The following is a 12,501-nucleotide window of genomic DNA, read 5'->3' on the forward strand; positions in this document are numbered from 1 at the left end:
GCTCCTGTCCAATCACTGTCCGCCAGGTGTCTGAATATGATAGCAACCCATCCGAAGGCAGAACACACACACGTTCCTCGCTCTGCATTTTAAGCAGCCCCCCCTGTGCACTGGGCTCTAGACACACAGTCTCCAAAGCGCAGTCTTTCCTCCTGTTAAACAGTGCCGCTGCCTTCTGCCTCCCAGTAAGGGGCTCAGTTGAGAAAACACATTTCCGGGCCGGGGTTCAGGGAGCAGCTGTTCTCTGCGGAGCCATTCTCCCGGGGTTTGTATTGCTCCTACCTCCACCTCAGAGCAGCCTTTTTACCCTCCCCCATCTCCACTGGCTTGATGTGCCTGTCCGCCGTCAGTCATCCTTGTGTTTTTTTAGGTATAGGTGGCTGTTAGGACAACATCTCTGTTTGCCTTGCTGGATAAGTGACGCCTTCCTGGCTGAGAGGTGGTGTTTGTGTTGGAGGTGATGAACTGGAATATCTTACAGGTCCTGTAGAAAAAGGGAAGAGAGACAGCTATGAATTCATAAATACACGCAGAGGTTTTGAGGTATTCCCTCTATGACTGCTACATTGTCTCCACAGCATTGCAGAACATCTGCATTATTTAAGTGCTAAAAATGTGTTTTATCAACACAAAAGCTGCAATAAATGTACGTCCATGTCTTCTGCAGGTGGGAGCTCTCGTGTATGTGCTGTACCTGCAGCTTTGTGAGTGTTTCTGTGCAGATATGCAGACATGAAGGTGAGCTGGCTGCCGTGTGCAGCGGTGGAGAGATGGATGCTGGCCAGTGAACCAGCTCCACTGAGAAAGACACAGCAGGAACGCCTAATGCGCTGGTGTGTTGGTGGAGGAGTGCTTTCTTTCCCCTTATTCTCCTCTGCAGCCCCCAAGTATCTCTCGTTCACTCTCTCTGTCTTTCTCTCTGCCCATCCTTATGGCCTGCCCTCAGAGCAGCTTTTTCTCTTTTATCTCTCCCTCTCTCTCCTTCTTCCTCTCCTCTCTTTCTCTTTACCTCCCTAAATTAACTAATTCCCCTTCAATCTCAATTCCTCCTTCACTGAGAGCGGCTTGTCTCTCTTGCCCTTCTTCTCTCCTCCAATCCCTGTCTCTTGTATGCTGTCACTCTCTGATGTAACTCCCCCCATTCCTCTTTTGTTCCCACTCAGCCGCAGCAAAACACTGTCTTTACTTCTCCCTGCTTTTCACTCTCTGCCGCTCAATATGTGCATATGTTAGTGAGCGTACAGGTAACTTGTTAATACACCTGTGTAGAAGCGCACAGTGTGTGTCCATTAGCTCTATGTGTGTGAGATTTCATCAATATGTGTGTTCCAGCGCTCAAACCAAGTGAACACAGGCAGAGGGAGAATTTCAGAGGGGGACCCATGGGTGGGGTGGTGATTGTGTCTGTGTGTGTGTGTGTGTGTTCGTATGTTCCTGCTCTTCCCTTTGATTAGGCTGCTCAGCCTAAATTGGCGCAGCACAGACCCACACACAGACCTTCAGATCCCTTAGCTGATGACAGCTCTGCCTCAGCTCGCTAACAACAATCTCTCTCTGTCTTGCCTTTCCTTTTTTCTCTGTTTCACATACTCTATTTCTGCTGCTCAGTCGTGGGAGTTGAGGTGAGGAGAGGCGAGGAGAAGATGAGATGAGAAAGAAGAAGGAAGGGATGAAGGGGGGACAGAAAATGGAGGAAAAAAGGGAGCTCGCAGGAGATGAGAGGTGAACAGAGTGGGGAGCTGAAACAGCAGGGAGGCACAAGCAAATTAAGGCAAACACATGAGGAAATAACAAGAGGAATAGGGAGAGATAAGGATGGAGAAAGCATGAGGGTAGGAAAGCAAGCAGTGATGCTGGGTGGGGTGTTTTGATCATCAGCCAGCTTTTCATCCCCGTCAGTCTGCATGGAGGAGAACAGGGGAGAGAGAGACAGAGAGGGGAGGGAGGGAGGGAGGGGAGGCTACTGCCACTTCTGCCTCAATGCACCGCTGCTCCCTGCTGAATGTCAGCATCTCTCCCTTTCTACTTCCCTCCCCCCCCCTCCCCTCTGCATTTGACCTTCCTCTTTGTGCTGCAGTGTAATTTCGTCACCACCAGATGGCGTCTGTCTTACAGGAAAGCTGACTGTGGAGTGGACGTTTCACATGAACACGAATACAGTCAGTAACCCGTTGTAATTGCAGCGGTCGGCAGTCATAACAGTGGGTGTTGAGTGACAGTAATACACACAGGTCACATAACAGAGTATTTACCCAACGACTGGTGGCTGATATGGGTTCAGTTTGCCAAGGTCATTGGGTACATATTGATTAGGTAACAACATATTGGTCAGCCCAAGATGAGATCCTGACTCTCCTGTCATTGGAGTAGATAATAGGTCATGTGATATAACAAACACCAACTTGAAACCTTGTGTTTCCCCCTCTGATTCTTTCTGTTTTACAAGAGCTGACAATTTAGTTTTCTGTTCTGCACAGTGTCGTCTATCCAGCCACGGTGCTGTTGCTTGTGACAGAAATGTGTGAACCAAATGTTTTGTGTGATGGGGAGCGGGATGAGGGAGAAAAAAACCAAAACCACATGCACAGCGTTTTTGAGCAGAGAGGTTATAAGAGCTCTAATGGAAATGCAATCCTGTGGACGCCCACTTTACATGAAAATATATGAAATCACAAACATCTGAAGGTTGTTACCCTGGGAGATGCAACATATTCTCCATCCAACCCTTCCTCCCTTTTCAATGTATGAGTCACTGTTAAAGCAGGATGCTGTATTTTAAACCCTCAAAAAGAAATAATATGAGCATTAATGACCATTCATTCACTAGTCATTTTCTTACCTCGTGTTTAGGACATTTGATGGAGAAGTCATCCTCATGGAATGTGCAGCCTAAGCAGGAAAAGAGAAACAAAGAAAAGGAGAAGAGAATAAGCTACAATGTTGCAGATAGACAATAATAACAAATGAACCAATAGCATGAGTCGAGTGCACAGAACGCATGAAATATAATGACATACAGGTAAGTTTAAAATGAAAAATGCTCACAAAAGAGGTAGATAGGGGGAGAAAGAGAGGGAGAGAAAGCAAGAGCGAGAGAGCAACAGAAGAAAGAGAGAGGCTGAGAGGGTGAGTAGCGATACAGGCAGGCAGGCAGTCAGATATGGTTGGTGCACTCAGCAGGATTAAAAAGGGCCTCGCTCTGCACCCTGTGCAGGCTCGGCAGACGTGGCAGGCCTTCTAATCCTCACACTGTACTTCCTTGGCATGAGGTAATGTAAGGGGAAGCCATACAACACATGTGCTGACACACAGACACTAACTGATATTGACAACAATGATCAAATACACACACACACATACACACACACACACACACACACACACACACACACACACACACACACACACACACACACACACACACACACACACACACACACACACACACACACACACACACACACACACACACACACACACACACACACACACGCTCACAAGAATTGAAGGGAACGTGGCACAAGTGACGTTTTTGAGCCAGCGTTCATGCAGGAAGGCACACACATCGATGCATGCTAACACACACACACACACACACACACACACACACACACACACACACACACACACACACACACACACACACACACACACACACACACACACACACACACACACACACACACACACACACACACACACACACACACACACACACACACACACACACACACACACACACACACACACACACACACACACACACACACACCAGACAGCAGAATGGATGGATGGAGCCACAGGGGCTGTGGTCAATAATGCACGCATACACACCCTCCTCCCTCTATCTCGTCCCCCTCTCCCTCTTGCACACTCCAGGGTCCCACTTTCCTCTCATCATCCCCTTTATTCAAGGCTCCCTGCTTCTGTTCCCTCCCCACTTTCCTCTTTCTCCCCTAGCACTCTGAGATATCTTTTCTCGCACTCAATAATGTTACTTCTTGATGCTTTCTCCTTCTCTCATTCCACCCACATCCATTTCCTTCCCCTTGATTTCTTCCCTCTCCTTTCCTTTTTCCCCCTACCTTCCTTATTTGTTCCCCTACCCATTTCCATCTAAACTCATGCTCAATTGCACATTCCCAATATCGCTCATCATTTCCCCTCAGTTTTTCTGACCTCCCTCCACACTTCCATCCCTTGTTGCTTACTTCATTCTGTCGCTGTGGTCTCTTACCTATCTCTTTGGCGCAGACATAGTGGTATTTATGAGAGCATCCTCTCCAACAGCAGCTGAGGGACGCCCCCTCAATCTGGCACTTGAAGCAGCTCTGAAGTTAGTCAGACAGACGGACATATGGACCAAGACCAATATAGTAACATTCAAAATGACCAATAGAGGGACATAGAGAGGAAAAAAAGGGAAAAAAAGTCAAAAGTTAACTTCAATTTCTCAAAGAACCTGCAACATATGTATTTTTTGTTCCGTTAGCATGCACACATTTTTAGAATTGACTTCATGTTTGTAATTGCTATCGTACCGCTTGGGCTGAGTTGCTGGCAGCCTCCCTCAGTCCGTAGAGCCTCCCAGCTACCATTACTACCCCCTTGGTCCAGATGGTGCAGTTTTCATGGGCCCAGTGCTCTTTACTCTCTGCTTCTACTTGTAGCCGTTGAAACACACTGCCCCCCCTCTCTTGGTCACTCGAGGCCCCTGAGCTGACAGCCTGAAGCTGCTGCATCCTCCTGAACCTCTCTCGGAGCTTTAATCTTCGTGGACCAGCCTCTTGACCCGTTCTCTCGGCTCTTTCTGCCCGCCGATAGCGCCAATGATGGTGCCTGCTACTACTGCCCTCTTGAGCTGACGCCTCTGTACCGCCCTCCTTTTCTGTGCTGCCCTCGCTCTCATTCTTTAAAGAGTTGCTCGGTTCGTCACTGCTGCTACTGTTATTGTCGTCGGTTTTCTGTGACTCTTCCCTGAGGGACTCTGTGTGCTCCACGGTCAAAATCTTCCGTGGTACGCAATCCTCTGTGTAGTAGGGGCCGCACAAATCACCTAAGTCTCTGTAATTTGCTGGCTTTCCGCAGAGGCAACATGTAAGACACTTGTCAATTAGATTCATTTTCACCAAGGGTCCCTGTAGCATGGCAGCAGTGTTCGGCACACCTTTTGCAACTGTGAAAGGATTTCTCATCCTGAGAATGCCTTTTTTTCTACGTCTCTGAAAGATTACTGCATCTTCAGGCTTGTTGACTATGGCACACCAAGAAGAGAAGTCTCTGGAGTTGTTAATCCTTACATAAGGACAGAAAGACAAATTGGGATTTTGATGGACTGGTTTGCGCCTGATTCTTTTCATAGTAACAATCTCAGTTTGTTTTTCTGTTACTGTTACCACAGGACCCATGATACATGGCTCAGATCTTTCATCCATTTCTGTTTCTCTCCTTTCCATTTCTTCTTTTTCTCTCTCCTCTTTTTGGATACTTGCACACCCTGCAGCCCTTACTACTGCCTCAATAACCTCCATGGCGTCTTTCATCCCAGGTTTTGGCCCAGGCTTTTTGTGGGCTTTCATTGGCTTGCTTGGAATCTGCTCTAATGAGGATTGTCCTCGTTTTCTCTTACTTGGATTTGTGGAAGGTTTTCTGCCTCTCCTAGGTTTCTTAATGAGCTCTGTGCTTGTAACCTGGGGGGCTTCTGTAATCTCATCTGTGCTGATTGGCAGAGGTCTTGTGGGCTCTGTGGGTGTTACCTTCTCTTCTTCCTTCTCATGTTGTTGTTCTGCTGTTTCAATATTTGTCTCCTCAACTGTCTCTGTTTCTTCCAGAGAAGCTTGGCCTTTTCTCTTCTTTCTCCTCTGTTTTAGATGCATCTCATGGTTGTTTTTAATGGCCCTCTGCTTGGCCAGCCTTGGTGTTGTAACTATTAGGCTCCCTGCTTCCAAGGCTACTACTGTGGCATCTGTGCTCTCCACCATTGCCCATCGCTTCCTTTTAGTTCTCGAGGACTTGGAAGCAGAAGATACACTTTCTAAGGCCTGTAGTGCAGAATCTCCTGGAGCCCTGACTTCTTCTTGGGGGTCTATTGAGCTCCAAACCTTGTCAGCTCCAGCATCCTGCTGTGTCTTTGTTTCAGAATTTTGTTGTCTTGTCTCTGCCTTTTTGAATAGCTCTTCTGTCACCCGTTGTCTCACTTCATCTGGTGTTACTGCCTCTTGAATAACCTGATGCTTTTCTTCTTCTCGTGTAATCTCCTTTTTTCTATCCACTCCTTCAGGTTGTTTCACTCCCTCTTGTCTAGACTCTATACTTTTGACTTCTCCCTCTATAATTGCAGTGCTATTTATGAGCATAGTTGCCTCACCTTCCTTTAAGACATGTTGAGACAAAGCCTTAGCTGTCACATCATCGGTTAGATTAGTGTCTATCTGAGGAATTGGGAGGTGTTTCTTCGAACTAGGAGATGTTATTTTCTGCACCATGGCCTCGTACTTCTGTCCTCTGCCTTTGCGTGGTGGGAGAACTTTTGTTCTAGTGGGGCCTTGAGGAGGCACCACAGGCACATCACTAGCGATATCAGTTTCACTGATGTTTGGAGGAGTGTCTTTGGGTGGTGGAGCGACTGAAGATGTTTTCTTGGGTGGCCCTCGCTTTCTTCTGGTACCTTTGACACCTTTCTCTTTAGGTGTGGAGACAACCTGTTCCAGCAGAGGGGGTTGGGGTGGTATGGTTTTTGGTTTGGGCTTCGGACCTCTCTTTTTCTTTACTGGTGTTGTAGAAAGTTCTGGGCTTGTTTTCCGTTTCAATGGAAGTGATGTCTTTTCTTCAGATGGTTCAGTTGGGACTGGTTGGGCAGGTGGTGTGGGTGGTGTGGGTGGGTCCGCTGGAACATCTCTGTTTTTGACTGCATTAGGAATAGGAGTTGGAGGTTGTTCCAAAATATCAGACTCCTCTACTTTTGGTGAATCATCACTAGGTTTAATTTCTGTCAATGTCTGGGGCAGAATATCTTCCGCTTTGATTTTTTCTTTTGACAGTTTTTCTTGCGAGGGCTTTCTGGATCTCAATATCATGTTCTTACTCTCCTTTTCTGGTGCCTTAACCTCCGGGTTTGGTTTACTTTCTTCCTGGTTTACTGCTTTTACATCCTGAGTTACTTGTGATATTGTAACTGTTGGGCTCTTCCTGACCCTGCTAGGCAAGTCTGGCAAAGGTGGAATGATTTCTTCTTGTTGTACGATCTTTGCTTTCGAAACTGAGCCTTTGGGGCGACCAACTGAGGGCTTGATGGGTGACGTGTCTTCAGGGGGCAAAACATCTGCAGACTTGGGTCCAGGCTTCGGTCCTGGTTTTGGAGCTGCTTTTTGACTGGGTTTTGGTCCAGGTTTTGGCGCAGGTTTTGAACCTGGTTTAGGTCCTGGTTTTCTTTTCACAGGAGTCTCAATTTTCTGTGGCAGCTCAGGTTCATTTTGCACAGGTTTTGGTCCTGGTTTAGGTCCAGGTTTTGGCCCGGGCTTTGGTCCAGGCTTTAGACCAGGTTTAAGCCCTGGTTTTGGACTTGGTTTTAGCCCAGGTTTGAGTCCCGGCTTTGGTCCTGGTTTTGGGCCTGGTTTTCTCTTTACATGAGGCTCAACCTTGGGTGGCACCTCTGGTGCATTGAATGAGCGAGTACACATTCTTGAACGAAAACCATCAGATAACATTTTGGGAGTTTGGCTCACAATAGATTCTTGATGAGTTATGTCAATTTGATCTGAAAACAGCTCTAATTTGCTTAGAGGCACGCAGAGCTTCTGTGTATGTGAAGAGGCTCCTTCCTCTTCCCCCTCCCTTTCCAAGCCTAGCTGTCGCCTGATTCCCACACCTGAATGCACGATTCTTCTCCTGCCCCTGGCATGCTTACGTCCAAATGCCCTCGGCTGAGCAGATGGGGCCACAGGTTCTGGCTTGGCCAAAGGGGTCACAGCACTGGCGCAGCTGATGCCTGGCTCCATGTCCTCATCACCTTTTTTGGGGGAGGGTGGAGTGTCTGCCCAGGAGGGGGCTGAGGGAAGTATTGACTTTCCTGGCAGCTGAGGAGAATCTGGCTCCAATACTTTAGTGTCAATGTGATCAATATGATCTCTGGTCTGAGCTGAAGGTGTTGTCTTGTCATTGAGAGCCGAAAAAACTGGCATAGCAGACTGAGGCTGGGGAGCAGTGTCCCCAATGGCTGACTCTCTCGCAGAAGCATCTGCTGTTGCTGCTGCTGCATTTGGATGGGCAGGCGCCCCTGAAGGCTCGTTGTCAGTCTGGAGCTCAGTACTCTCACTCTCTGTCCTGCTGCAGAAATCTCCAGGAGGCTTGTCTTGCCCATCTCTGTTATTCATGTATTCCTCAGTGGATGACACTTTCTCCCCCTCTCCGAGATCCTCCCTTGCCTCTACAGACAGAGGAGGGGAAAGAGAAGCTTGTTGTTTCTGTATTTCTTCTTCCTGCTCTTCATTGGCCTCCTCTTGTCCACCCCCCTCCTCTTCCATCTCTTCCTCATCCTCATCATCTCTCCTTTCTCTTTTGTCTGAGTTGCTCTCATCCAAGGCTTCAACTTGGGGGCTGGGAGAGGGGTTTTCTGAGCTGTCCTCCTTCTCTGTGGAATATTGATCCTGTTCAAGGTCACCGCTAGAAATGAAAGGCAGCGTTTTCACTGAGCTCTCAGACGCAGTTGGTGACTCAGACTTGAACGCCTCGGATTTCATCTCATGGCCAAAGTGTTCCTTGTGGCTGGTGTCAGAGAGAGCTGCTGGGGATTGTTTAACTGAGTCTCTTGTATCAGGGTCATATTTGCTCTGAGCCTCTTGGTACACAGTCTCCTTATAGCAATATTTTGTTTCTGTCTCTTCTTCGTTTACTTTGCTGTAGAGAGCTGGGTACTTTTCTTCATCTGACCATTTCTCCAGATGCTCTGTTGATTTAGTTGTGTCTGAATCTCTTTCATGGTCAGGAGTGTTTTGTGTGGACACCTCCTCTTTCTCGGACGTTTTCTCCGTCCAGGCTGATTCTTCAAAGTTCTCTTTGACAGGCTCGTTAATATGCTGTATATCTGAAGGGGAGTCCCTTTCTTGTTTCATAGGACTAGGGATTGTAAAGCTTGTCGGCGACCTCTCATCACCAATGCTCTTCACTGGAGTACTCATGCCATCTCCTCCCTGCGATGACTGACATCTATTAGGATCAGGGGTAAGGTTGTGCAGACCTGAGTCCCCAGACCTGGTGGACATATCATCTGGAGATGTCATCGAGCAGGAAGAGGCTGTGTCCAGGCTGAGTTGTGTGTTATTGGGGGCCTGTGCTGGACTTCTGCCCTGGCCACAGTAGTAGTATCCCCTCTCCAGCTGTTCATCACTACTGCTGGAGTATCCTCCCTCCTGGAGCTCCATGGGCATTGGCTGGTGCTGTGGTGTAGAATAAGGGTCCTGCATGGCGCCTCCGCCAATACTACCACCACCCCCATCTGGATAAGCAGGACTTTTGTACTCCTCACCCTTTTTGGTGGATGCTCCAGTTCCAGCACTGCTGTTGCTTCCTCCACTGCTGCGCTTACCGCTTTTCTTGTTGGCCACCATAGCCTCTGAAAGCAGCAGCTGCTGGACATTATTAGAGATGTTCTCTACCTGAGAGGTGAGGGCATTCAGACTCCACAAGCTGGGGTTTGACAACAGCTTCTCTGAGAAGCGTTCTTTCATGGTGGGGACCTGTGGCGTCGTAGTGTAGCTGTGGGGGGCTGCATGGGGCACATTGGGTGAGGGGTGTGAGCGTGGGGGCATCAACATGGTGTTGGTATTGGTTTGCTCCTGTATACCAGCTGAAGAGGATGAAGCGGATGAAGCTGCCCCAGGGGTCATGGGAGGTTGGCCATACTGGAACGACTCTGGATTGATCATTAGTGGTGAAGGGGTGGAGCTGTACGAGGGGGAGCGTCCTACAGACCGTGCAGGGGAGTGGCTTGAGGAGGGGCTGCAGGTCTGATAATACTGTTCTGGTGATCTGACAGACAGCTCAGAGAGACAGTAGTTCTGTTGTGGTTGGCTGTAGTGTTGGTATTTAGGGTGGGGCTCCTGGGGGTTAGGCATGGCCTGTAAAGGGGGCTGCTGCTCATAACCTCTGGAGGGAGTCTGCTGGTAGCCGTAACTGTTCTGGGTCGACCGGTAAGCCCCTGGCTTCAGATTGCTGTGGCTGCTCATTTGTCTGCCATACTGGGAGTTGGGGGGTATGTTGTAACCTTTATAACACTGGGGCATAGGGCTGCACTTTTCCATGTATGGCGAAGGAGAGGGTGAGTGCTGTGGGTAATGAAGGTGACTCTGGGGGTACATGAGAGGGGAGGGGGAAGGGTTAGGGGGGTGAGGCTGATGGTGGGGGCTAGTATAGGCAGGGGTGGAGGGCTGGTGGCACTGGGTCTGCGAGTGGCCCAGCATGTTCTGGTCCATATACTGAGAAGACACAGGTGCGGGGGTCCCACCAGCCTCCATACGCCCCACCATCTCTGGGTCATACTGTGCTAACTGGGCTGAGTCCTCCCATTTCTGCTGGAGGTGACCCTCACTCATATACTGGGCTGAGTAGCTCCCCGGGCCCATGTGGTTACTATAGCCCCCGGGACCCTGTAGGTGTTGTCCGGGGTTTGGTGGGGGCACTTTGCTTCCTCTGTAGGATTTCTTTGCCTGCGAGGATGCTGGGATCGCATTTCCACTCCCATTCCCTCCACCATTGCCAGGGTAACCAGGGTATGCTTGCTGGCTGTAACAGTCCTTGGGTACTCCTGCTGCTCCCGGTCCCACAGCCGGAGGCATGGTGGTGGGGTTCGCCAGTGGATGAGCCTCATAGCCTGACCTGGTGTGCCCTGGGCCTGGGCCTGGGCCTGGGTGTGGACCGGGGCCTGGGTGTGGACCGGGGCCTGGGTGCGGGTGCTGAGGGTGGGGATGATGCGGGTGTTGCCGGTAGGTCTCCAGACGGGATAATTCATGAGGCTCCTGCTGGTAGCAGGGTTGGTTGCTGTGGTAACCACCGCTGCGCTCACGGAAGGACTGCATAACTCTCTGCGTCTGTAGCCAGAGCTGGGAGGGGGAGGTGAGGTGAGACGGGAAAGGGGGGAAGGGGGGTTAGGGGTTCTGAAGGCAAGGAGAGAGGGGGCGAAAGAAAGGAGAGAAAAATACAAGGGTTAGCGCCGATGAGGTTCAGCCATTCTGCATTTCTCTTTTCATATAAAACATCTCTTTCTATTTTGACATCCACCAGGAGTTTAAGCAAGCATAAACTAGAACACACATGTACACATCCTGCCTACATACAGTATCATTTAGATTTTTTCACTCACAAATACAAATCTATATTCACTTTATTTTATAGAATTTGATTTCACAACAATAACGACAACAATATAATACTTTTTTCTTCTCCAGCTTTAAAGAAACTTTGAATGTGTTTGTACATGTCTCCGTGTAAGCCTCTCAAGATGGAGGTGGCAGACAGGTGAGGCGTGCAGTGCGTGTCTTCGGAAGGAAGGAGTAAGATGGGTGCAGGAGTGTAGGCATAATCCTTATTGGTTCAAAGCACATTCTCAACTGAACTCACTTACAGAGCCTCTGTGGCTATTTAGCTTTCCAGCTGACTTTGTATAATGCATTATTCATTGTTATTGTTTTGGAACAAGCATGATTCCCAGACTTAGCCCCTTTTTCATAACTACTCCAAGATATTAAAATGTACTTAAACAAATAATGTGAAGCGATTTTATCTGATTTATCTTTGATGCAGTGTTTCATAAGAGCTTCAACTGAGACTTGTTTTCTTCTCCTCTCTCCTCCCTGTCTTCCCCTGCACAGATGCAAACTCTAATTTCCTCCGAGGGGAAGTGGGAAGTCTTACAGTGTGTATTTGCGCGCATGCTTTCAGTACACCAGCAGGGGGTTCGTATGGTGTGTTTTTGGGTTGGTGTGATTGTTCCAGTGTGTGAGTGCATGTCTATCTGTTATCTCTTTCCGGTGTATGCATGTGTGTGTGGGTGTTTTTGAGAGCGTGTTTATGCATTCATACAAAAAAGGAAGAAAGAAAGGAGGGGTGGAGAGTGTTCTGTTCTATAAAAGGAACAGAGTCACCTAGAGACGGAGCACTGAGTGTGTGTGTGTGTGTGTGTGTGTGTGTGTGTGTGTGTGTGTGTGTGTGTGTCAGCCGGTTCCAGCACAATATTCCGGCATTCAGCCCGCCCCAGGGACAGTGGTGCATCCCACCAGAGGCACAGTAGCATTATTCATCTGTGTGTGTGTGTGTGTGTGTGTGTGTGTGTGTGTGTGTATATCTGTGCGTGAGGAAACAAAGCAGTGTGTGAATATAGCGTGCATATACTCGCATGTGCCTGAGTGTGAGTTTGTCAGCTTTTGCAGTTCTGTTGGTGTTTATGTATGCAGGCCCACAGTTTTGGCAGTCCCCTAGATATACACACAACAAACACACACATTCATA

The 12,501-nt window shown here is 48.7% G+C and overlaps 1 protein-coding gene across 1 annotated transcript; it reads right to left on the reverse strand.

Moving 5' to 3' along the window:
• Positions 1–354: 354 nt before the first annotated feature.
• On the reverse strand, positions 355–11,146 carry LOC117450827 (retinoic acid-induced protein 1). The gene is made up of 4 exons (XM_034088813.2): positions 4,542–11,146; positions 4,238–4,331; positions 2,840–2,889; positions 355–484 (listed from the first exon to the last, which is right to left on the reverse strand). The coding sequence occupies exons 1-4, from the start codon at positions 11,070–11,072 to the stop codon at positions 476–478; spliced, it is 6,684 nt and encodes a 2,227-aa protein (XP_033944704.2). The 5' UTR covers positions 11,073–11,146; the 3' UTR covers positions 355–475.
• Between the last annotated feature and the right edge of the window lie 1,355 nt (positions 11,147–12,501).

The sequence above is a fragment of the Pseudochaenichthys georgianus genome, chromosome 8, assembly GCF_902827115.2.
Source record: "Pseudochaenichthys georgianus chromosome 8, fPseGeo1.2, whole genome shotgun sequence".
In the NCBI taxonomy this organism is placed as follows: Eukaryota; Metazoa; Chordata; class Actinopteri; order Perciformes; family Channichthyidae; genus Pseudochaenichthys; species Pseudochaenichthys georgianus.

What these genes read in the sequence shown, in the direction of transcription:
- LOC117450827 (XM_034088813.2), bottom strand. Translation starts at nt 11,072, where the DNA reads ATGCAGTCCTTCCGTGAGCGCAGCGGTGGTTACCACAGCAACCAACCC. An exon ending in CCAGCAACTCAGCCCAAGCG is followed by an intron (nt 4,332 to 4,541) that starts GTACGATAGCAA and finishes GACTAACTTCAG; the next exon opens with AGCTGCTTCAAGTGCCAGAT. An exon ending in TGTCTGCGCCAAAGAGATAG is followed by an intron (nt 2,890 to 4,237) that starts GTAAGAGACCAC and finishes TTTCCTGCTTAG; the next exon opens with GCTGCACATTCCATGAGGAT.